The sequence below is a fragment of the Poecile atricapillus genome, chromosome 3, assembly GCF_030490865.1.
Source record: "Poecile atricapillus isolate bPoeAtr1 chromosome 3, bPoeAtr1.hap1, whole genome shotgun sequence".
NCBI lineage: Eukaryota > Metazoa > Chordata > Aves > Passeriformes > Paridae > Poecile > Poecile atricapillus.
The window spans coordinates 71,283,336-71,305,718 of record NC_081251.1 but is presented as its reverse complement, the minus strand read 5'-3'; the positions used below and the strand labels follow the sequence as shown (position 1 = coordinate 71,305,718).

The 22,383-nt window shown below is 38.2% G+C and overlaps 1 protein-coding gene across 1 annotated transcript in view; it reads right to left on the bottom strand.

The window, feature by feature from the left end:
• The window catches only part of PCNX2 (pecanex 2), a 150,004-nt gene that overhangs the window by 108,815 nt on the left and 18,806 nt on the right, over positions 1–22,383 (bottom strand). The window contains exons 6-12 of the mRNA XM_058834378.1: positions 21,010–21,157; positions 20,696–20,841; positions 19,404–19,497; positions 8,362–8,497; positions 5,150–5,292; positions 3,853–4,006; positions 3,722–3,754 (exon numbers count right to left, since the gene is read on the bottom strand). Coding sequence (XP_058690361.1) covers positions 3,722–3,754; positions 3,853–4,006; positions 5,150–5,292; positions 8,362–8,497; positions 19,404–19,497; positions 20,696–20,841; positions 21,010–21,157 — 854 coding nt within the window. The remainder of the gene's footprint in view (positions 1–3,721; positions 3,755–3,852; positions 4,007–5,149; positions 5,293–8,361; positions 8,498–19,403; positions 19,498–20,695; positions 20,842–21,009; positions 21,158–22,383) is intronic.

Here is a 22,383-nt window from a genome sequence, read left to right as displayed (position 1 = left end):
GTGTGATATTTCACTGTCATTTAGATGCTTCATGTGAGGGGCATTATTTGGGGCAGGACTGGTTTGAGGGCAACTGTGGACAAATTCCAGGAAAGAGAGGATCACTTCCCAAAAGTCACAGCCAGGGGATAGACATTACATTCCATTTTTTAAGGTTTTAGAAACAAACAAATAGAACAATAGGAGCAAAGCCCTTCTGTACATGCCTCTGACAGACAAAGCTAGGCAGCCCTTCACCCAAATGGGCATGTGGCAGCACAACCTGTTTAATGAGGTATTTTAGATATTAAGGGCTCATTTTGTTAAGCACTAGGCAAGCTCACCAAATTTTGACATGCAAAACTGATTTAGTCTTGGTGAAATGACTCTGCTCTGCATTCTTGTTTAGAAGAATCTAACCAGTGAAGCAGAATTCCTTTTACGTTTTGTATCTCATTTGTTAAATAAGCCTTTTTTTCCTTCACTGATAAAAAATTCAGTGAAAGTTTTTCCTTTCCCAAAGTCTGCTAAAAAAGTCACTATTTTCATGTCCATGTTTCTCATTAATGCGTTTCAGATAAATATTCACATCTTACCAACACAGCAGTGATGCATCTCACATTTCTATAAAAATATTAAAACTTTCAACAAAGAATAATTTCACAAACACTTCAATTTACTAAAACAGTAGTTTTGACTGCAAAGCATTTTGATGGGAATTTTTTTTTTGTTTGTGGGTGCACACATGTAAGAGGAGAAAGACAAAGCTTTTTTATGTAAAGAAATGTACCTCTGCTCAGTTCTACAGAAAAGCTTACAGAAACAAATTAAAAATACTTCGTAAGTGCCTTATGGGATGTAAGAAACTGCCTACAGTAGCTACAAAACTGAGTTAGCTACGTGCTTTGGCACATAAGAGGACTGAGACAATAAATTTATGCAAGAGATTCTCTAAATCTTGTTAAGAGCACAACTGTACTCTTTCAAGCTCAAATGCCTTTGTAAGCCCAAGGTAGATTCTGAACTATACGGGTGTCTTATGAGATACTTAGAGACATGAGATCCTTCTATAGAGCCATTTACTAAATGTAAAACCTTACTTAAGCTTTTTCTAAAACCTTTGAATGCACATGACAAGGATCTCTTGGATCTCTGAATTTTAATACCCTGCAGTCACCAGTAGGTTGATTGTATCAGTTCACTAACAGCAAAATATAACACACTTTGGAATGGACTTGATTTTCTTCTCTCCACCACTCCAGTGAGGAGGCTGTTACCAAATTTCACCATCCCAGAACCATGTACCCCTGTGTAAACAGCAGCTAAATGTCACCAACTCCCAATGGACTAGAACTGGAAAGGCTAAAGCTTCAGCTGACAGGAAAATCAGACTCTCATCTTATAGCAGGCACCAGTACTAAACCTGCAGCAACAATAAATGCCAGCTCTTCCTCAACAGCAGCAAATGAATACATTGGCACTCAGGAGGAGTTTGGAACAAAAGCTTACAGCATCTCTAGGTACTGTGCTTTCTGAGATCACTGGATGCTATTTTAAAGCACTCTTTCAAAATGCTGCAGGCTAGAGATGACAAAGTCACTAAGTCTCACCAAACAGTAATAAATTCTGCAGGTGAGATAGGGAAGAAGTTTGGAACCTCTTTGGCAGCCATGGATAACGTAAGGCATTAGCAGCTACTCCTGGATCCATGAATAGAACTTAATTCACTGTGCAGATCTGAGGCTCATGATGGTTTGTTTCACACTCAAAAAAATCTCATCTGCATTTTCATTCATGGGTGTGGTAGAGATCATTATTTAATAACTCTGCTGTTCTGCATTCTTATATTAACATCAAGAGATGTTATACTGTTTAATTTTAATACAGGCACATGAATTATGAAACAGTACATGGAGTATCTCTTCTTAGCTTCTCATTGTCCTATTTCTGAGGTGCTTAGTAGCTCAAGCAAGCCTTTACAAATACCTATTGTGTTAAAAAGCTATAATGTAGAAATTGCTAATCTTCTATTTTAGCATGACAACACCTCCACCTTTAAAACCCTTAGTGGAAAAACTTCCTAAATTTTATTTCTATTGGAGTTTGTATAGTGCATCAATAAATTTGCAAGAGAGTATCCCTAGTAAAGTTATAGGAAAGAAACGGAATATGGGAATATGCCTATTGTTACTTTGTTCCACTGCTGCATGACTTACACAATACAATACAGCAAATAACACTTGTAATAGTACTGTGAGAACCTGAAATTCAGACCTGGACTCTGCACAAAAAAATGTTCTGTTTAAACACTAACTTGTGTTTAATACTATAAAAAAAATATGGGCTGGATAGGTTCATAATGAAGTTTTGATTAAACTGTTTGCCGCCCACTTTAAAGAAATGTCCACATTACTAATGTCTCATTAAGTACAAACTATTTGATTAGAGTTCACATTATTATATCTAGACAGATGCCAGTTGAGCTTACAAATTATATTACTTTACTTACAAGAACCCCCAGCTTTTCACTACGACTAAAGACTATTACTTTAATGTATTGAAAATATTACCCTACAATGGGTAAGCTGCTGTTTATAACCTTTCTCTACCTTTTATGCAGACAGGTATCTCTTATGAATGCATTACAACCAAAACCACCATACCTTCGCCCCTTAATAATTGGCAAGGAAAAGAAACTGAGAATCTTCTGAAATCTATCTAGTGAAGTGTGCAGCATACATACATAAATAACATCAATTTCAAGTTCAGCCTGTATTTCTAGCCTCTAAACTGACAAAAATAATTGCTCCCTGCCAAAGAGAACTGATCCAGCAGACCTAAAGTTATCAACGTGTCATTTTTGAAACCTGAGGGAAGAGCGGGTATCCTCAAAAATATTCAAAGAGCTAAATAAGAAACATAAGCAACTAGCACCCAGTGTAACAGAAAGGAAAAGGCATTATGGCCACTGAAACGTCTTCCAAGACTCACAAATCACAAATGCTGAGACACCATGATAGGTGGAGTGGTAAGGTTGAAGTTGTAGGGTGATGCCCCTAGAAGAGTCCTATAACAAGGACAAACTTGTGTAAAGAACTGGTTCTCTGAAAGGTGGCTGGCACCATTAGAGTTCAATTTCTTAGATATACACAACTGAAAAAAAAAAAAGCAATCAGCAAGGATCCTTACATCCTGCATTCACTCAAAGATTTGGCCATTTCTTCAGGATACAAGCACAGAAACTGTGACCATATTGTAACAAAGGGAAAACACCTGTGCTGTTTGATGAGCTAATAATACTTTTAATACATAAATCTTCAGTAGCAGATTTTAAAAAATAAAACATCAATCCCAATCTCATAGAAAAAAAAAGAAAAAATCCCAACTGAACAACAAATGAGCTGCTAGTCTGGAAGTTCTGCTCTTTTCTGTCTATTTCTAAAGGAGAGCAAAGAAAAGGTTTGTATGATGTCACAGGATCAAACATCGGCAAGATAGTCCAGACGAATTTTTTACTGCACATATTAACTTAAAGAAAAAACAATTTTCTAATAGCAGTGATAAATTCAAATAGCTTTAAAATATTAAAACTAATACAAAGTCTTGAAATCACAGATGTCTTTTTTACAAATTAGATAGAAGAGCAAATGACTAAAGCCTGTCTCTCCTTGAACAGCCAGCTGTTTCACAGCACACAAGTAGTAATAGAGGAGATAGACTTGTTTTACTGACTGAGACTTACATGTATTGGTGAAGCAGGATCAGGCTGAACACTCTAAAAACAAAACAGAAAAAAAGAGGTTTGCTTACAGGATTTTTCCTTTGTAGAAGTTAGAAGATAATTCAGCAATTGGCTATGAACTTGAGTCCTACCTTGAGGAGAGAATACTGGCAGCTGGCCATTACGAGACAGAACAACAGAACCCAAATGTCTTTACAGAAACCTTGGTTCAGAGTCAGGAATCCAAGAAGCGAAACAAGAACTACTAGAAGGACAGCAAACACATTTTCCTTTATATCTTCTGTCCTATGTGAATAAAAATGTTGGAGAAGTACAAATATTTATAGATTCATTAGAGCAAGGAAGATCCATTTGTAGCTGGTATGAACCGTCAGTGCTGCAGCTATCAGAATTCACTGGACCCCATGGCTACATTTCCATGTTCAACAGTATTTCACTCCCATGCCATAAACCTTATCCAAAAAGATAGCTAAAACGTACAGGAAAAAAAGCCATATGCACTGCAGTCTAATATCCCTCCCCACCTCACTTCCCAATTAGAATTCCACAATGGAGATGATTTGAATGCAGAAAAGTGTATACTTAAAAAGCATAAATAAACACAAAAAAACCATAAAAAAACCAACACATGAACAGCTACAAATAAAATCAAACATTCAAACACTTTTAAATGAGGAAATAAGGCATTCCATTAATGAAAAATATACATCTGACAGCAAAGAACTGGATGAAAGACCAAATTTGTCATCTGATGTTTTATTTGTTTTATCTGTTCTGTTAGAACGTGGAAGCTGAGATAAAAAACAGTGTTAATATTCAGGATGTAACAAAAGAGCTTATTAGCAGAAAAGATTTCCATGCAATTGAAACACAGAGATAAGACACCACAGATAAGTAAATATCTGGTCTGGACTTAAAGCTCCCTGACATGTAGCTTGATTTCTGCATCAGGTAAAACTGCCATCTGAAACTTCTGCTGTGGAGCCCATGTTAACCAATATGGCACAACACCCCCAACCAAGAAGCAGAGACAAACTTGAACTGGAACAGAGGCAGCAGCTCAAAAATCTTCACCTGAATACCATTCTATAAATAATTTTCTTTTTTTTAAGATTGGTGTACTTGGTTTACAATACCCTGGGACCCTTCTACTTCTGATTTTCTCATCAGAAATCACTGGATCTATAACATCTGTGAGTCAAATTACAGACTAGTCTACAAGCCTGGTACTCACATGAATCAAAGTCTCTACCTGAAGAAAAAGGGTAGCAAGAACCACTGAAACCAACCCTGAACTTCAGCTTAAAGCAAAACCACATCTATCTATTCAACCTGAATTCCCTTTCTCTAGTGGTCAGCATAGCTTTACAGACATGTAAAGCCACCCACTAAAACACTACATAGAGCAGCTTTAAAAAAAAAGCTTACCTGTCCAACAATGCCAACAAGGTAAGACGATCATACCAGACTTTAATCCACTTGCCAGGGAATATAACAAATCTGTAAAACTGCCTGTTCAGCTTCCGTTGTGCTGAAGAACATGAAGAATCCTCAGGGTCCTGGCTGGGTTGCTATAAAAACAAACCAGAAATGCACAAAACTCTCTCACACTCTCACACAGCTGCCAGCAAAACAGGTGTTGAAAAGGCCAAATTTACATGAAGTGTCAGATATTGTTTTGTTTTGGGTTTTTTTTTTACCAAAAGGGCTAGTGGGAGCATATTAGCATATTTATTTTCTTAATTTTAAATTAGAAACAAAAATATCACACCAGCTTAATTGTTACAGATGAGCAGAAGCTATATTAATCATGGAGCTCAATAGTGAAATACACTTTAAAAAGTAATACTAAACATTCATTTAAAAAGTAATTATTTTTTAGTCCAGATCCAGTACCTGTCTAAAGTTCCTTTTTGAAGATTTTCCCATGTATCAAGTTAATTAGAGCACAACACAAAAACACGACAGGACAAATCCTTCTTTTTAAATAAAAAATAAATAAATAAATAGGCCTTAAGGCCTAGAGGTGTGACAGATCAAGTTTTCTTCCAGAACACAGCTTTGTTTATCTTTCCTGAGATGCTTTTAATACCACATCAGGTGTGCCTCCTCAAGAGCAGCAAGAGGAGGAAAAAAAATTGCAAACAAGCACAAATACTATAAACAGCACTAATTTAAGAGTCTCTAATCTTAACATCATAATCATAAATCCACCCTTTTAAGTATTGCTTTTGCCAGATTCTAAGCCTTTTTTCAACTCTTCTCTACAACTCTCCTCCAACTATCTGCAGACCATCAGCCAAGCCTGCAAAGCTAGACAACAGATGAAAAAAATCTCAGCAAAGCAGTGATTTCTTTCCAAGGTATACCATTACTGATGTGATGGATGGGGGGAAATCACTTATTTTTCTTTCAAGAAGAAGAATTTGAGATTTCAAATCACTGTAAAGTCCAGTGGTTTTCAACCTCCCCCTAGGCAGCCTTTTCCCCGCCCCTCCTTAAAGATAATTAATCAACAAATATACCTATTATGGAACTCTAGGCAATGTCTACATTAGACTTATTTATTTTAGATTAACTTTCCTAGTCAGGGAAGGGGATTTCTGCATGAAGTAATTGATCATCAAATTATAACTGTTAGCAAAGCAGTTTCTTAAACAACCTGGCCACCTCTACAAAGGAATTGGTGGTTTTTTTTCTCAGAATATTGGAATAATTTCTAATCTTTGCTTTCCAGGAAAAATAATTTTACACAGAGGTTACACATGACAATGTATTACTGCTCATCAGCTGGAAAACAACTCGTTGTTATCCTCAGTCTGCTGGGAAACATGAGATGAAGCAGGCTAGCATAAGCTCTGGAGAAATTCAAGTTTAGGCATTTTATCTTGTGCCTCCAATTGACTAAAAGTGTACAGCCATGCAGGGCCAGGGAGCTCAACTGCTAGTAGTGCAGGAAGATCCCTCATATTTCTGAGCATTGAGACATGCAAGGGGATGCTGGGATATTTGGCATTCTTTCCTTTATTAATAATTTTGAGCAATTTAAAAGCCATGAGATCAACTGCAATCTTTTCACTATGCTGACTTTAAAATCTGAAAGTAGTTTATGCAGTTCAAATTTTAATATTTTTATTACTACTTTAAAAAGCAACTTAAACATGGGGTTGGGGCATTTTTAAAGAAAAAAACATGTATTAAGATATTACAGTTGCTAATACTGGCACAGTTTTGTTTCTCTTGGGTCCTATTACCCACCAGAAAGTAAAGTGAAACTCAGTCCGCTGCAGTCATTAACTTCACACATCTAATGTAGATTGCTTGCCATAACTAGACAAAAAAAATCAAAACAGTGGCAGAGAGTTCACTAAAAACACCTGAGGATCTGATCACTGACTCCCCAGAAGAGCCTAACACGCCTTTAGCTGAGTGCATAAGTGAACATTTTGACTCCTGAGGAGCTGTAACCTTTGGATGAAATCCTCTGTCTGAGTCTTGTGAGTGCAGTGCTTGGGCGGGAGTCAGAATTTTGAGCTGGATTTGGGAAACTCTCTGACTAGCCCTGAGCAAGTCACTCAAGTCTAACTGTTTATCCTACCCAAAAGGGGCTTATAAAAATTCACTTTATAAATTTATATGGTGTCAGTGACAGCCTGAAGCCCTAGCTCCATTGAAATCAATGACAATGCTTTTCCTGATTTATGTAGGCTCAAGTGTTTCATGTTTAAGAAAAAAAAAAATCAGAAACCAGGACATTCTGAAATTACTGCCTGGCCTGGCTACAAATTTGCTATGTGACCTTGAGGAGCAGTCTTCCTAAAAGAGAAAGAAGAAATTACAGTTGTTCTTTAATTTACAGGCAGTTTACAAGACTATAAATATCTGGAAAACATCTGAGCCTTTAGACGGAAGACACTGTCCAAATATCAGAGACACTATTTGGGACAATTTACTGATTTTTAGTTTAAAATAGTTCCTTCATAGAAGCTGCTTCTAGCTGAACGTTCCTGTGTGAAATCTAAGATGAAGGCAATTAACTGTCATTTTACTGTTTTTCATAAATACCAAACTAGAATTTGCCATGGTAGAGGGAAAGTCAAAGTTATTATAAAAGGAATTGTAAAAAAGATCATAGCCCTAAGTCACACACCCCAAACACTGTAAAGTTCATGTCCACATAAGACTATGCAAATTGAAGTCTGAGGGCCTTTTTCTTTTACTAACTGCATTGAGGAGGTGGCTTCAACATTCCACAGCAAACATTCAGAGGTCTGGTTGCCCAATTCAGAAAAGTGAAACCAGACATGAGGTTTTATGACAGCAATGAATCTGGAATAAACACTTCATATTATTAAAATCTGGTGGTATGTCTAAAATCCTAACAGCTGTGTCCTCCTCCAAATGAAATATGATGGAACATAGAAGATGAGCTTTTTTGGTGATGGAGTCTTTAAGTACTTCCCTAGGACACTACTCAGTGTCACAGCTGAGTTGCATCCATCAACATAAAACTTATGTTCTCCCACACGAGCAATACCAGGAAAAGCAGTATAGCAAAATCAACAAAATTATCTCAGGGACAAGCCTGTAGCATTTGTTTATTGAGCAGGTCACCAAGATGCTAGAAACTCATGTTGTACCCGTGGGTTTTCTGAAAGGGTCCTTCTGGCCACCATCAGTAGGAGCTGCTGCTGAAGCGCGCTGGCTGCTTGATCCCCAGAAGATGGTTCTTGGCTCTCTGAAGTGGTAGTACTGGAGGAGCTGAACTGTATTTCACTGTGCACAGAGGACAGGAAAGACAGAGATTGTTTTAAGCACTAATATTTTCCTAACAATTCTGAAACATTACAGAACAAAGCCTGTAATTACACTACTGGTTGGCTCATAAGACTTGGGAACCTTCCACCCTCATATCTGAAATCTAGCGCAGATCCACAAAACACCCAAATTCAGATATACTTGATTTACTACATCTACCACAGAGAAACAGATACTTCTGTATCACAGCTTTTCTCAGTCTGAGATGAACACCCTCAAGGAATCACACTTCAGAAATGCCTTTTCCTGTCCATTGACAATTTAAGTTTAGAGATGCACATCTACAAAGCAAAACAGATACTGCAGAGATCCCAAAATAGCTTCCAATGAGCTCACTTAGGTATCAAGCTAGTCTGATTTCACCTGCACTGAATTTGGTGAGTACTGATTTACCCTGCTGAGAATTCAGGCTACAAGAACTACCTTCTGCCCTAGCAAGATAATAATACGTGAGCTAATTCACATAAGGCTAGTTCAGATATCCCCTGTACCGAGTGTAAACTCATCCTGGGAGGGCCCTGATAAAAACAATATTTATTGCTTTTCCTCACATTTACTGGTTTTTGTTGTAGGTACACCTGAACACTTGCAAAAATCTGCATTTAGAGCAGCAGTGTTGTTTGGGTTGAAGAAATGGTGCTACCATGACATGACTGACTGGGTTTTAGAGACAATTTTATTGAAATTAAATAATTGTTACTTGGGGAAGAGATCTATTTTGAATACTTCTTTGTAGTTCTTTTCCAAATGGGATTTATACATCAGGTGGTCTGCTCCAAGCTCATTGCCCCACAGCCTCCAAATACCTGCCTTGGGCTCTTAATACTTATATCTACATGAGGTGAAAGCACCTAAGTGCTCATGCAAGGTAGTCAATATTTGTTGTTCTTATTTTGCATAAAGACAAGCAGGAAGAAACTAGAGCAATCTGCCTGCAGTCAGCCAGGAAGCTGATGGCAGTGCAAAGATTAAAACCCTCCTCTTGCATACCCAACATTTGCCCCAAAGTCACCTTATTAATTTCAGTTAACTCTCCTTGCTATTGGTCACCAATTCCCAAAGGCTGCTATGTAACTCTTGTTATTGTTAAAGCTTTAAAATTATGGCTGTCCTGCAAATAACTGGCTGCTAACTCAGCTGCAGTGCTTAGCATTGTTCTGGAACATAGTTCAGTGTCTGGATTAATTAAAAGAAGGGCTGAAGTGTCGCACCAACAGTTTGAAATGCACACACTTTCTCCTCCCCTCCAGGATTTACTAGTTCTGCCTGGACCAAGAGGAACACAGTCAGCCTTGGGATGTCAGCAGAGGAGCTATCCTGCCTTTGGTTTCTGAGACAGGTAGTTTATGTTTTCAAAAATGTTTCGAAAAATGATTGTTATCAGGCTTGAATTCCAGAACTGATATTCACCATCTGCCACTCCAGCAGAACTCTCAGCTAAGCAGAAATGAGAGCACCCCAATGACCCTAATGGCTTCCTCTGCACTCCACATTCCTCCTACTACAGACAGCAGCATGATCCACTCCAGAGTCAGAAAAACTGTCATGCTCCCTTTGGATAGTACTAGCAAATGAGAACATGGTCCAACACAACCCACTTGATGTCCCAGCCACAAGACAGCCCTCTGTAATAACCATCTCCTTTGTCAGCAGTTATTAACAAAACAGTACAGAAGGGATGGGCACTCATCCAAGATCCTGGATCACAAACAGAAGATTTAAGCAGGAAGAAAGCAGAGGAAGCCTTGAGGAATGTCTCCCAGGAGTGAGATTCCCACAGATACGGACTACAGAGCAACCTTGTCCAGTCAGAAGGAAGGCAAGGGATTTTTTGTTTGTTTCCTCAGGATGAGCTGTCCTGTCCCATGTCAGTGTGGGTGCAACCCTCAGTCTCCCTGTTCACAGCAGGAAAAAGGCAAATTTAGCCCAGGCTTTGCAGGAACACTAGCCTGAGAATTCCTGCCCAAAAGGTGACTCAACAAAAGAGCAGGGGAATAAAACAGTGGTTGCTCATGCATTCCTAAACCAAGAGTCAATCTTCACTAAATTTCTGCATCTTTATCTGTCTGTCTACAAAAACCAAAAGTATTTTGAGATCGAACCACATCTTTAATCCCACATTCACCAAAAATGGAAATGGCAGAAGGACAGATGGATGGAACAGAATACAAGGGGAGTCTATCAGTTCTCAGAAATCAAAAATTTTATAAGGCCTCTTCCAAGAATAAACTTAGGAGATCAAATCATCTCCCACCAGACTTGAAGTAAACCAAAAAGCCAAGAGCGCCCATGGTCTGTTTTGTGTTTACATTAACAATCCATAGCTCTGCCTATCAGCAAGTGGCAGAGGAGACCACAAGTAGCCAGGACACTAATTGTGGGGAAGAGGCAGAAACTCTATAAGCCTGCAAAAGCAATTAAAGCAGATAAATTGGAAAGGCAGAGCTAGCAAAGCAACAATTCCAAAATCAGAATGTCATCTGGCAGTCATCAGCCTCATTTCTATACGTCTTCTTATTCTCTCTTCATCTTCCTATTCTCTCCTTATCTTCCATTTCCTTCAGCTCCTGTTTGCTGTTTTTGTCTTCCTTATCCCTATTTTCCACACAACCTCCTTCTGACATTCACCCCCAAAGATGAGTTGCTTGTACAGCTACTTAGAAACTGTACATCTCATCTGATGACATTGCTATCACACTGACAGCAAACACCAATAAGAAATGCAATGATGGTGTTTGTGTTTTTGTAAGCCTATAAACTAGATTCTATAAATTTATTACCATATATAAATAGGAGCAAACACTCTCTAATCATAAAATCATTATAATGGAGCTGATCGCAGTATAACACAGAATCTTGCTAAACACAAAATCTGTTCATTTGCAGAATCAAATTAATATTATCAAGATCTATCACAGTAAACTGCACTGCTAATGTAAGCAAAGGTATAATTGAACTAAATTTTGAATAATGAATTATTAACTAAAAATATCTTTGATAAACATATAACCTACGCAGACCAAATTCAAAAGCAACATAGCACCCTCTACTGATTACTGGGTATAAAACCAGGAATCTTTTTCTGGCTCATAATCCCATTTTATAAGAACAATCAGTAAGCATAAGGTAGTGGAGCTATCATATAACACACAGAATGTTTCAGTATAACCACACAATGCTGGAAAAATCTTCCTTCTCTCTGTTTAGCCTGTTACCTTATATCCCGACAATTTGGCCTGAGCCATTCACACATAACCCAGCCTAAATTGTCCCCTTTGTTAGGATTAGCTAGCCATGGATCCCTCTCAAGGTAAGTTCATTATACAGGCACACCACAAAGAATTCCCTGTTAATAAAGCTGTTTTGCAGGTCTTGATTAAATTTCACTTTAACCTGCACATTGGAGAAAAGACAGGTTCTGACATGTTTAAAAACAGAAAGATCCCACTGGATTGTCTAAGATAGCTGTCTGGGTCACAATAGAGTTTACAGGGCGTAATAAATATCCATAGAAATAATAAATAATATAGCTGAAAGCTATGTCTAATGCTGCCTAAAATACTGCCCTTAGGTGATGGTAAGCAGCTACGGCTGTGAAGAGCCAGAAGGCAGCTCAGAGTTGGAAACGTCTCCTCCTGCACATCCAACAAGCAGTCGCTTCTGGGGTACTGGCCTGAAGTGCATCCAAAAGGACTGAACTGAGACCTCCACAACGTGGTTGTATAAGACCCAGCCAGTGCAGACAACACAGCAGGAACTCAAGATACCCAGAAATCAAAAATCTTTTACTAGTAAGTGTTGTGCTCTTTCAAAACGGTATGTTTGTGGCTCAAATGTAGCTGCCTGAACTGATGTTGCTCATTAGGTCTCCACTAGAAAGCTGCCAGCACAAATCTGGCCAGAGTACTGCACAGTTCAAGACTGACATTAAAGCCACTAAAGTTGATTCTTTTAAGAAAATGATAGCTTATAGTTCCCAAATAACAAGACTTACACCAAAAAGCAACTCAGAGCACGTAAGAAGACTGAAATATGCCAGTGATAGCTGCCTTAGCAGTGGATAATTATGTGACAAATCCAATACAAGAAACAGAAAAAAAGAGAAAGCACTCTTCACTTTTTTGGTAAGATGTTAACAGTGTCATAAAGTGTAAAATTAAGTCAGAATGTGCACCTTAACTTTCTTCAGTGCTATCTGATGCTATCAGATGTAAAAAAGATGAAATCTCTCTTAGATCTTGTTCATATTTTGCTTGTTGAACAAATGTATATTTATACACATTTTACTATAGGATTTGGGAACAATTTTTGGCATTTGTTTTAACTAGCAAAAATAACACCCCTAACAACAAGGCAGGATATCTGAGTTTACACAATGGGAAAGCTGGATATAGTGAGAGTCTGACATAATAGGATAAATAGGAAAGATATCAGATGACTGTTGCAGTAGACTGCAAAACAAGCAGTGGCACATATTAAGTTAGCTACTGCAGACGGACAGAAAGTCCTTGTAAAGTATGTTCCCAAAGGCACTGTGGTCAATATGAAGGCAGAAAGTAATGAATGCCTTCCTACTCAAATGTAAAGAATGGGGTCCATTCAGTACACTCATACTTCCAAGTATTCAGATACTTTTATTTTGCTAATAAGCATGTAAACTGATAATTTGCAAGCTTATTACATTTCAAAGCAAAGATAGATGTACTAAAAACTTGAAAAACAAACAGTATGTGTTAGCTAATAAACTAGAGGATGCATTTTGAGAAGATGCAGCTTCATAGGAATTAATGCATTAATAACTTCCACAGTTGTGCTATCTCCAAAATACTTAATACATTCCTTTTATCTCTCCTTATGGAAGGGCAGGGGATGGAAGAGAAGCCAGTCTCAACACATGAAGCACTCCAAAAGCTTCTAGTCCTGCGCAGGATTTTGCTGCCATCATGTGGCAGCATGATCCCCTCTCACCTCTGAATCTCACTGTTGAAAACACTCGCGTCCCTGCCCAGAGTTCAGTGAAAGAAGGGCTAAAAACCCCTACACAAATAAAGGAAAGGATTTTAACTGGCCAAGCTTAACACAAGGGCTTCCTCCTTCCCCTTGCAATCCATCAGGAAATTCCTGCTGAATTTGTCAAGAGTAGTTTTCAGAAAGATCCATGGCTTCCTTACAACACAAACATTACCATTTTCAGTGTACACTTCCAGCTCATTTCTGTGTTCAAGCAGCTCTGTGCCCAGGGGAGCAGCTCATCTGAAATCACTGAATCCCAAAGAGGATTCTGTAATATTTGTCGCATCCATTTCAAAACATGCTCAGCTGCAGAACTGCACAACATGACAAGCAGCATTAAGAAATCTTTAAGATTCAGCAGCTCATTACAAGAGCAGTGGGGGATTGTGTTATTTGGGTCACCTTGCTGAGAAATACAAAGATATTTTAGTGACACACTTTTGTGTCACATTCTAAAACAACATTTTGAAACACCAAAAACCAAAAAAATTTACTCTCTTCTATGAGAAATAACCTCAAAGGCTCAGGGAATTCTCCAGCAGTGAACATACTAAATATTAGTGGATTCATGAAGGAGACATATAGTACCACAAGGCATTTAGATAGACTTTCATATAGTATAACGCACTCAAGCAGCTTATTCTGGTATGAGAATGTAAATCAAATAAGTTAGTTCATTGATCTGACATTCTCTCTTTTGCCCAGGGCCAGAAACATCAGCACTCTATAGCTGTACTGACAGGTACCTTAAATTATTTTTTTAGTACTTGTTAGCCACTAGTTTGCTGCAAATATTTTTTAAAACTTTTGGCCCAGATGATACCAAAAATAAAATTATTCTCAAAACAAACAACGACAACAAAAAAATCTAAGCAACTGTTTTAAATGGAGGTCTCTATCTGTATTGCAAAACATTTTAGCTGTAATACAGCTTTTTAGAAGCCTGGTTTCAGAGCCAGAGCCTCATCCGAAAAAAGTGAGGAGTTCAAAGTATCAAGTGCTCAGACAGAACATGCAAAGTGCAATATGAATGTATGATTGTACTAGTATGGTTGAACCACATGTAGTAATGAAACATACATGAATATAATTTTATCCTACAAAAAATGATACTAAAAAGTTTACCAGTACTTTAAAAGATACATGACCAAGAAAGCATGATAAGGCTCAAACTGGAATAATTCTTTTTTTAAAGGTATAGAGCAAGTTGGATTTTATATATAATTGATTTCAAATGAAAGTTCAAGTGTCACATTGCAAGATCTGCACCTAAGATACAGGTACTTTTGCTAAGATCTGGGTAATCCTTTCTGTTTGCACTGGTTTTGATTAAATTTTCTTAGATAATTTTAATAAGGTAGAGTTAATTTTCTTAATAGTAGCTGGCATGGAATTATGTTTTGGATTTGTGTTGGAAATGGTGTTGATAACACAGGTATGTTTTAGCTGTTTCTGAGCAGCCTTTACAGAGAGCCCCAAGGGCTTTTTCTGCTTCTCAGAGCACCCCATCAGTGAGGAGGCTAGGGGTGCAGAAGCAGCTGAGAGGAGGCAAAACCAGGACAGCTGATCCCGACTGAGCAGAGGGACAGTCCCTACAATATGGCACTCAGCATATAAATCTAAGTGAAGAAAGAGGAAAGGAGTGATGGAGTTTGTCTCCCAAAGTCACCAAGACTCAGGGCAAGCAGGTGTTCTGCTCAGCCACCTCCAGGAAAGCCAGGCTCCAATCACATGTCTCAATGACCCATTTCAGAATAGATTCAAATGGTCTTTTTGTACTAATTTCTAACATAATCCATGAGCTGGGAATAGAGTTTATACTTTTGTCAAAGCCTGTCACAGAGCAATTTATGGCTAGAGGTGAACTTGGCAGAGTAATGGGAGCATCAAATTTAGATGCAATTAGCTCAGCAGGGAACCCATTCCACTGGGACTGCTGGCAAGAGGTGTTGCTGGCAAGCCAACAGACAAAAGTGGGGTCAGGGCAATTACACTGACAACAACTGGGGACTTGATTAGTTCTGCCAATGTTTAAATAATTTACCAAACTCAGTGATAAGAATCACCCACCAAAGTGGGGATTATGATGGAAAAGGAATTATCTACTTTTGGTGATAATTACAACATAAAAACCTCCTCAAGGTTTAAGTTGGCTAGGTCTTCAAATATTTTAAAAGCTGGACTGCTAGACAAGTGAGAGACAATTTGGCAAGAACCAAGTACAGAGACAATCTGAAAAAAATTCTAATTCTCAGTAACCTTTAATAGAATCAAGGGATAATTTTGGAAATTATTAATAAGACAGTGTTTATACTACATTTAAGAAGCTCTGAAAATTTCCCAGGACAAGGACTGCAGGTACAGGTAATATTAGAACAGCTACTACAGTTGAAAAAGCCAACAATAAAACTAAAAAAACAAAAACAAAGATAAAAAGTAGAAACTGATGGAATATATATTAATATTGATAAACTGGAGAATACTCCAAAGATCATCTCACAACACTGCAGAGCCAAAAAGAGGTGATTGACCATTGATATTTGACAAGACAAAGTCTAACTCCCTTTAACAGTATTGCCTGCAATGTCAAGGAGTCTCTGAAGGAAGAAATCAAAGACTCCTTCAGATCTGGACATCTGCTTTCTCTGGCACATTGCAATCCATTGTTGTCCATCCAGCCCTTCCTAAGCCAATGAAAGGCAGGAAGCACATAAAAACAAAGAAGCAAAATAAAAACATAACACATCCTCACTTCTGCGACAGTGACGTTGTTAACATTTTGAACTATTTGTGAGAAATAAATTTCAAACATTACACCAAGAAGGTAAAATGTTTATGGGCCATAGGAATCCTACTTTAATTTCAGTTCCTAATAATCCGATGTGAAATGCTTAAGCCTACAGAGAAGACAATACAGGACTCAACAGACAGAAATAGAAAGTTATAACTTGAATTGATGATCATAAAACATTAGTTAGTCTGCCTCAAGGCTTTCTTTAGGAACTTTTTTGAGTAATACTTAAACATCTTCATTTCTGCATAACAGTATTAAAAAATAGTTAAGTTACACCTATGGCAAATTCATAAGGCAATTACCTTACTCTTGACAAACTAGCCACAGTTCATACCCTCCCCAGTCAAAATTCCTTCTTCTTTCACAACTGCAGCATTACCCAGAAGCATCACAGCTCCTAGACACCAGCAACAGGTCCGCTGCCTCTCCCAACAACACCCACAAAGGAAGAGGCCTCTTGTCATCCTTTGTCCTGGGTTAATTATTCTCATAAAGAAGCACATCAGGGCACAGTCCATTCAAATCCACACGGTTATTCCACTTGCTCAACTCAGTTTGACATTTTCCCCTTAGGAGCAGCTTAATCTTAACAGTATAAAGCAAGCACGACTGGTGATAAGGGTTTTAAGAGCTCATACACATCTACTGCAAATCTTTGTATTGTTCTCTATGCTTATTCTGAATTCTGAAATCTGGGCTCCACAAGACCAAAAATCTACCCCCTCCTATAAAAGGAGGATGACACCTCTTTTGGCTAGGTATTAATTTTCTCCTGCATCTCTTGACTCATGAAATCTAATTTGGATAGCTCATTAATGAATTCAGACAGCAGGCCTAAAGCTATTGGTTGTTTCTGCACCATTTCAATTGCTCATGAAGGCATACTGTCAAAATCATTGTCTTCTCCTTAGTTAACTTTTTCATGGGCTGGTAGTTAAGTCATGTTCATTTGAGAGGTGCTTTCCGTGTCTCTTCTCTAATATCCTTCCATAACAGCAGCATCTCCTGTTGCTATGGACTACTCTTATGATGAACATCTCCACCAGAGAGGGCTTACTCTCAAGGGAATAATTTTTGTCAAGGACTCTCTACAGACAGAGACACAGGAGAGATTAAGTGAAACACTCACTGATTACATCCTGTGCTTTATTTTATCCTGTTTGCCTTTTTCTTCACTAATAACCTTTCCTTCACTGATCATTTGGTTTATCTATAGCAATAAAGTAACCTGACACAACTGATGAGCAAGGCTGCAGGTGGGGACAGGGGAGAGGGAAAGATGCATCATTCCTGTACTGTCCTTAAAGCACGTTTGCTCCTCCATTTTCTGTATGCTGTAGGTGCTCCATATTGTCTAAATGCAAAACTACTTGACAGTGAACATCTGAAGAAAAAACAAAAACCCCTTCCTTCCTGTGCTACCCTTCAATCTACTCACAGATGGTAGAAACTGCCCACTGAACAAACAGCTCTCACAAATCTCTCTGGCTTAGACATTTCAAGCAGCCCCTGCAAAAACCAGCTTAAGCATACTTCAAGCTTCTTTGTCCCCTTTCCTTATTTTTCATATTAAGTTCTGCTTTGCACTTTCCTTCATGCTGCTCTCTTCTTGGAAAAGCTCATGTTCTGGCTTCCCATGGACTCCCACAAAGAAACAGTCCTGGGAACCCCAATCCTCTTTGCTGATCTGTTATACTCCCTGATCTAACTATCACTGAGACTTCCAGCAAAGGTACTCATCTTAAGAAGTTACATGCATGTAAATGCCCGTAAAGAATATCTAACTTGCTTTTGTTAACAGGGTTGAGCAAACCCCTTAAAAATAAACCTCATCACTTAAGGTCTGCAAACCACAACTGAAAAATAGCACTTCAGGAAAACAGAGGTGTCACATATGCATCTAGCAAAGGCAGATTCAGCATGACTTCTTAAAAGAGAAGGAAGATAGTCTTCCTTTGATTAAAAACAAATTAACTGCTAAAAGTCAGGGGACAGAAAACTATTTCTGAATTTAGGACAGATACAAGCTCATAGTTATAGGAAGGGGGAACAGAAGAGTATTCTGTGCAAGGTGAAACAAAGAGAGTTGCAAGAAATAAATAGAACCAAAGCAAAAGGTTTGATTTTTTTAGGTCAAAACTGAACTCTACCAAGACAAGAGGAGGTTTGTGCAGCTGAAGACAGACAGAACATTTCTACTACTCATTTTTTTTCTTATTTTTTAACTCTTTGATACTGACAAATAAAAGCATTATTCTCATATCTCTCATAATAGCATTCTATCTAAAATGCTAACGCTGTTTTAAACATGGCCCCAGGTTTTTCAAAAGTCTCCACTGAAAACCAAACACTTGAAGAACAATATTTGCTATTAAAAAAGGACCATTCTCACTCCTTCACTCAACTTCTCCAAATGCTGTAAAACAGTATGAAAACCAAAATTATTTCATTAAAATACCTATGAATAGCTAAAACTCTTTCTACAGATATGCAAACAACAGATCACATGGAAGAGTGTGGAAACCACAGCAATATAGACAGGATTTGTATGGATCACTCCAAGAAGAATTTTTTGAAAAAAGAAAATTGTTTGGATACCTCATCAGAGCAGCAAATTATCATTAGAGTTAATGCAGAGTGAAAGGCTCTGCTGCTAAAATCAGTCAGTGACTGATACTGACACAGCACTAAAAATTTTCAAAGAATGCAACAGGTATGGGAAGCAAACCAGACAAAGTTGATAGAACAGTGCCACTTACTTTGTTTATAATTTTATTTACAATAGCTACACTTGACTGTGGCTATTTAATTACAGAAAGCAGTTAAAGCCAAGTGGATAGTTCTGATTTTCATTTTCACTTTTTCTTTCCTATGTTCTTATAAAGCTGTCACTGTTTTAGCAGAAAGCAAAAAAATTTTCATGCTTTGATTTCTCTAGAAAAGGTTAGCACATTTATTCACCACTACTCCCCTTCACATGCATCTTTCACAGCTATAGTTTCATAGTTTCCAGCAAATGAAAACTTTCAACATTTCTAAAAATAGGGGCTTACTTACTGAGCATTTGACATACAATCACAATTTGATAGCTGATGTCTAAAATTTCCTTCCTTCTGACAGCCAGCTTTTAAATAGCAGGATCTAATTTCCCCTTTAAAAAATACAGAGAAAAAAAATGTCAGTTCAGTGATGCAATCATTTGTGTACACAAGAAATTCATAAAATACGCACTTTAGGTCAGGCATATTTATAAATATATATTTTTCAGTTGGTGCTCATTTTGGATTTTAGAAAGCAAATTAACATTTGAATAACTTAAAACCTGAGACAAATCAAAACATAGGAGTCACAGCAAAAATTTAAAAGGCATGTAAATTAAGCACAAAATACATCAATTAATCTAAATTCACCTTAAAATGTGAAATCAGATTTTCCTCTTTCCATTCACAAAGGTGAGGTCAGGAGGTACAAAGCAGCAAAAAGTTCTGCTGGAAGTGCAGCCACAGCTCCTCCCTGTTTGCAGAGGCAGCACAAAGCCAAGGGTGGATGCTGGCTGACCCAGAGGCTGCGTCACCTGCCCCACTGGCAGCTGCTGCCCTTCTGCCCCCAGCACAGCAGCGGCTGCAGGCTGCCAGCAGAGCCAGGAGGAACAGGCAGAAAACCAAAGTACCTCCAGGGTCACAGACCCAGTACCATGAGCATTCACTCCATGCTGGTTTTGAAGGCAACTTTAAAGGAAAATAGGGCTTTTGGGACAGCTGTCTTTGAGAGGTATGAGCCAGCACCTCACAAGGCACTACACAGGGCTCAAACCCATCCTACAGCTGCAGACTCTGAGAATAGCTTCAGAGCAGTAGCATCCCAAGTATATGCATGGGACAAGACTTAGGTCACTCATAATTTTTTTTTTAAAGCAGTAGCAATCACAACTCCAAATGACAGCAAGCACCACCATATCAAGAGGCCAGTAATAACCAGCTGAAGAACAAAACTGTAAAAAGGAGTCATATTTTGCCCAGTCAGGTCAGTGCAAGACTTCTAGTCAGGCAGAAAATGCCAGGGGTTCTTCTGAAGGGACAGAAGTTGTCTTCTGGCCTAGCCAGCATCTTTTGAGGATGATGTTTGGAAGATAAACTTCAGGCACTGTGTAAGGTTCAGGTCTGTGATGGTCATTGGTGGATTTGGAAAACTCTATTGCTCATCTGACTTTAAATTACTAAGCCCCTTTTTTTCCACACACACAGAAAAACATGCAACCAGTAACAGACAAGAGGAATATCCTTCCAGGACATCTGAAGTGTTTAGAAATTTCCTCATGCATTGCAATTATCCCAACTAGATAAACTCACCGTTTTCATCTATGAACACATGCATTGCATCCACGGAGAGCTCATCTTGCACAGACGCCTCAGGTCCACTTATTACTTGCAAGACAGAACTGTCTTGCTGAGAAGTTACCCGGTAGATTATCTGCCTTTGCCTGCTGCCCTGGTAACTTGACACAAAAATGTTTCAAAACTACTATGAGGAACTTTTTTCTTGTTCTCAATAAAACAAAAAGAAAGAGAGGTTAATTAAAAGTTTATGTCATTTCTACTCAGTGAAACAAAACAGCTTACATCATATCTTTGAAGTACAAAATTGTAAAGTAAACTGGCCTTACAGTGCTGCAAATTTGGCAGACTCTGGTAGCACCGGACTAGTACTAGCACGATCTTGGCTTTGTACATCTGATCTTTCCTGTTTAGGAAGTTGCTCACAGTGCTTTTCTGTTCCCACCATTTCTTCTTTTCTCTCCGTCATCTGGCTATCTGGAAAACAGGGCAGTGAAGTGGAGCCACTCTCCACAGATGACTTTCAAGAGTTTCATTCATTAACTACTGAACAAGAGCACCTAAAAATGAAAATCTACAACGCTGCAGGATTTGCCAGCTTTATGGAAAGCACTACCATTACTTAAAACAATACAACCATAAATCTGTTTGAGAAGGTACTCTAACCATCATGAATGGACTGTTTCAAGAACACATTGTGTGAAGTAGAGGACAACAAGAGAGGATTTCTGCTTTGCTTCCCCTATTGTTTCAGAGGGAAGCAATCTGTTCCTAATCTAGAATGGTAAGAGGCTGCTTTCCTGAGGGCTGTAATTTGTTCTCAAACTGTGTATGCTGGCAGTGGAAAAGCAGAAGCATTGGCCCATTCCCCTTTTACAAAACGGAAAGCAGCACCTTTAAAGAAAATAGAGCTCTTGGACAGGAAAGCAGATAGCTGCCTAATCCCTCCTCCCCATGGGCCACACACCTGGTACAGGACAAAGGGCAAACTGTCACAACATATTATCCAATGTTTGGAAAATACAGAACTATAGATTTAAAAATACACATTAAGTATTTGTCCAATTTCTACTGCTTTGAGTACCACTTATATTTATAGTACCTCTCTACACATGCACGTCATTTATTCATGTATATATATGTCTACAACATATATATGGTGAATAGTGAAACATTTTTCAACAGTGCTTTGTTTATAAACCAAAACCAAACCAAAAAAATTACCTGCTGGGTTTTAAAGTTCAACTAAGACAGTGATTTCATCAGCACCCTGTGCAGTCACACAATTAAATGCTTTAAATGAAAGAAGGGGGTGCTTGTTGGAGATGCCTCAGTAAGTCCTGTAGCTTTTTGCACCAGGCAAAGTGTATTGAAACATACTTAACCATACTTCTTACAATACCTGCTGTTTAAACACCTCAGATCAAGGAAAAAAACAGAAATTTCACCCCACTGAAAATTCCATATCTTAAGCCATATTTCTCACCAATATAATTACAATCATAACCTGCAAGAATCACCAGTCAAGAAACAATGGTGTCAAATCTAAGTTGGTCTAAGGATAAAACAGAATGAAGGCTTGTAAAGAGACGTTTTACCTTTTATAAGGTCAGCTGATAAAACTGAAAAAAGTAAACAAGCTTTTGCATTTGCTGACCTTTCAGATCACCTGTCTCATTTTCTTCAAACTGTATTAGCCAATC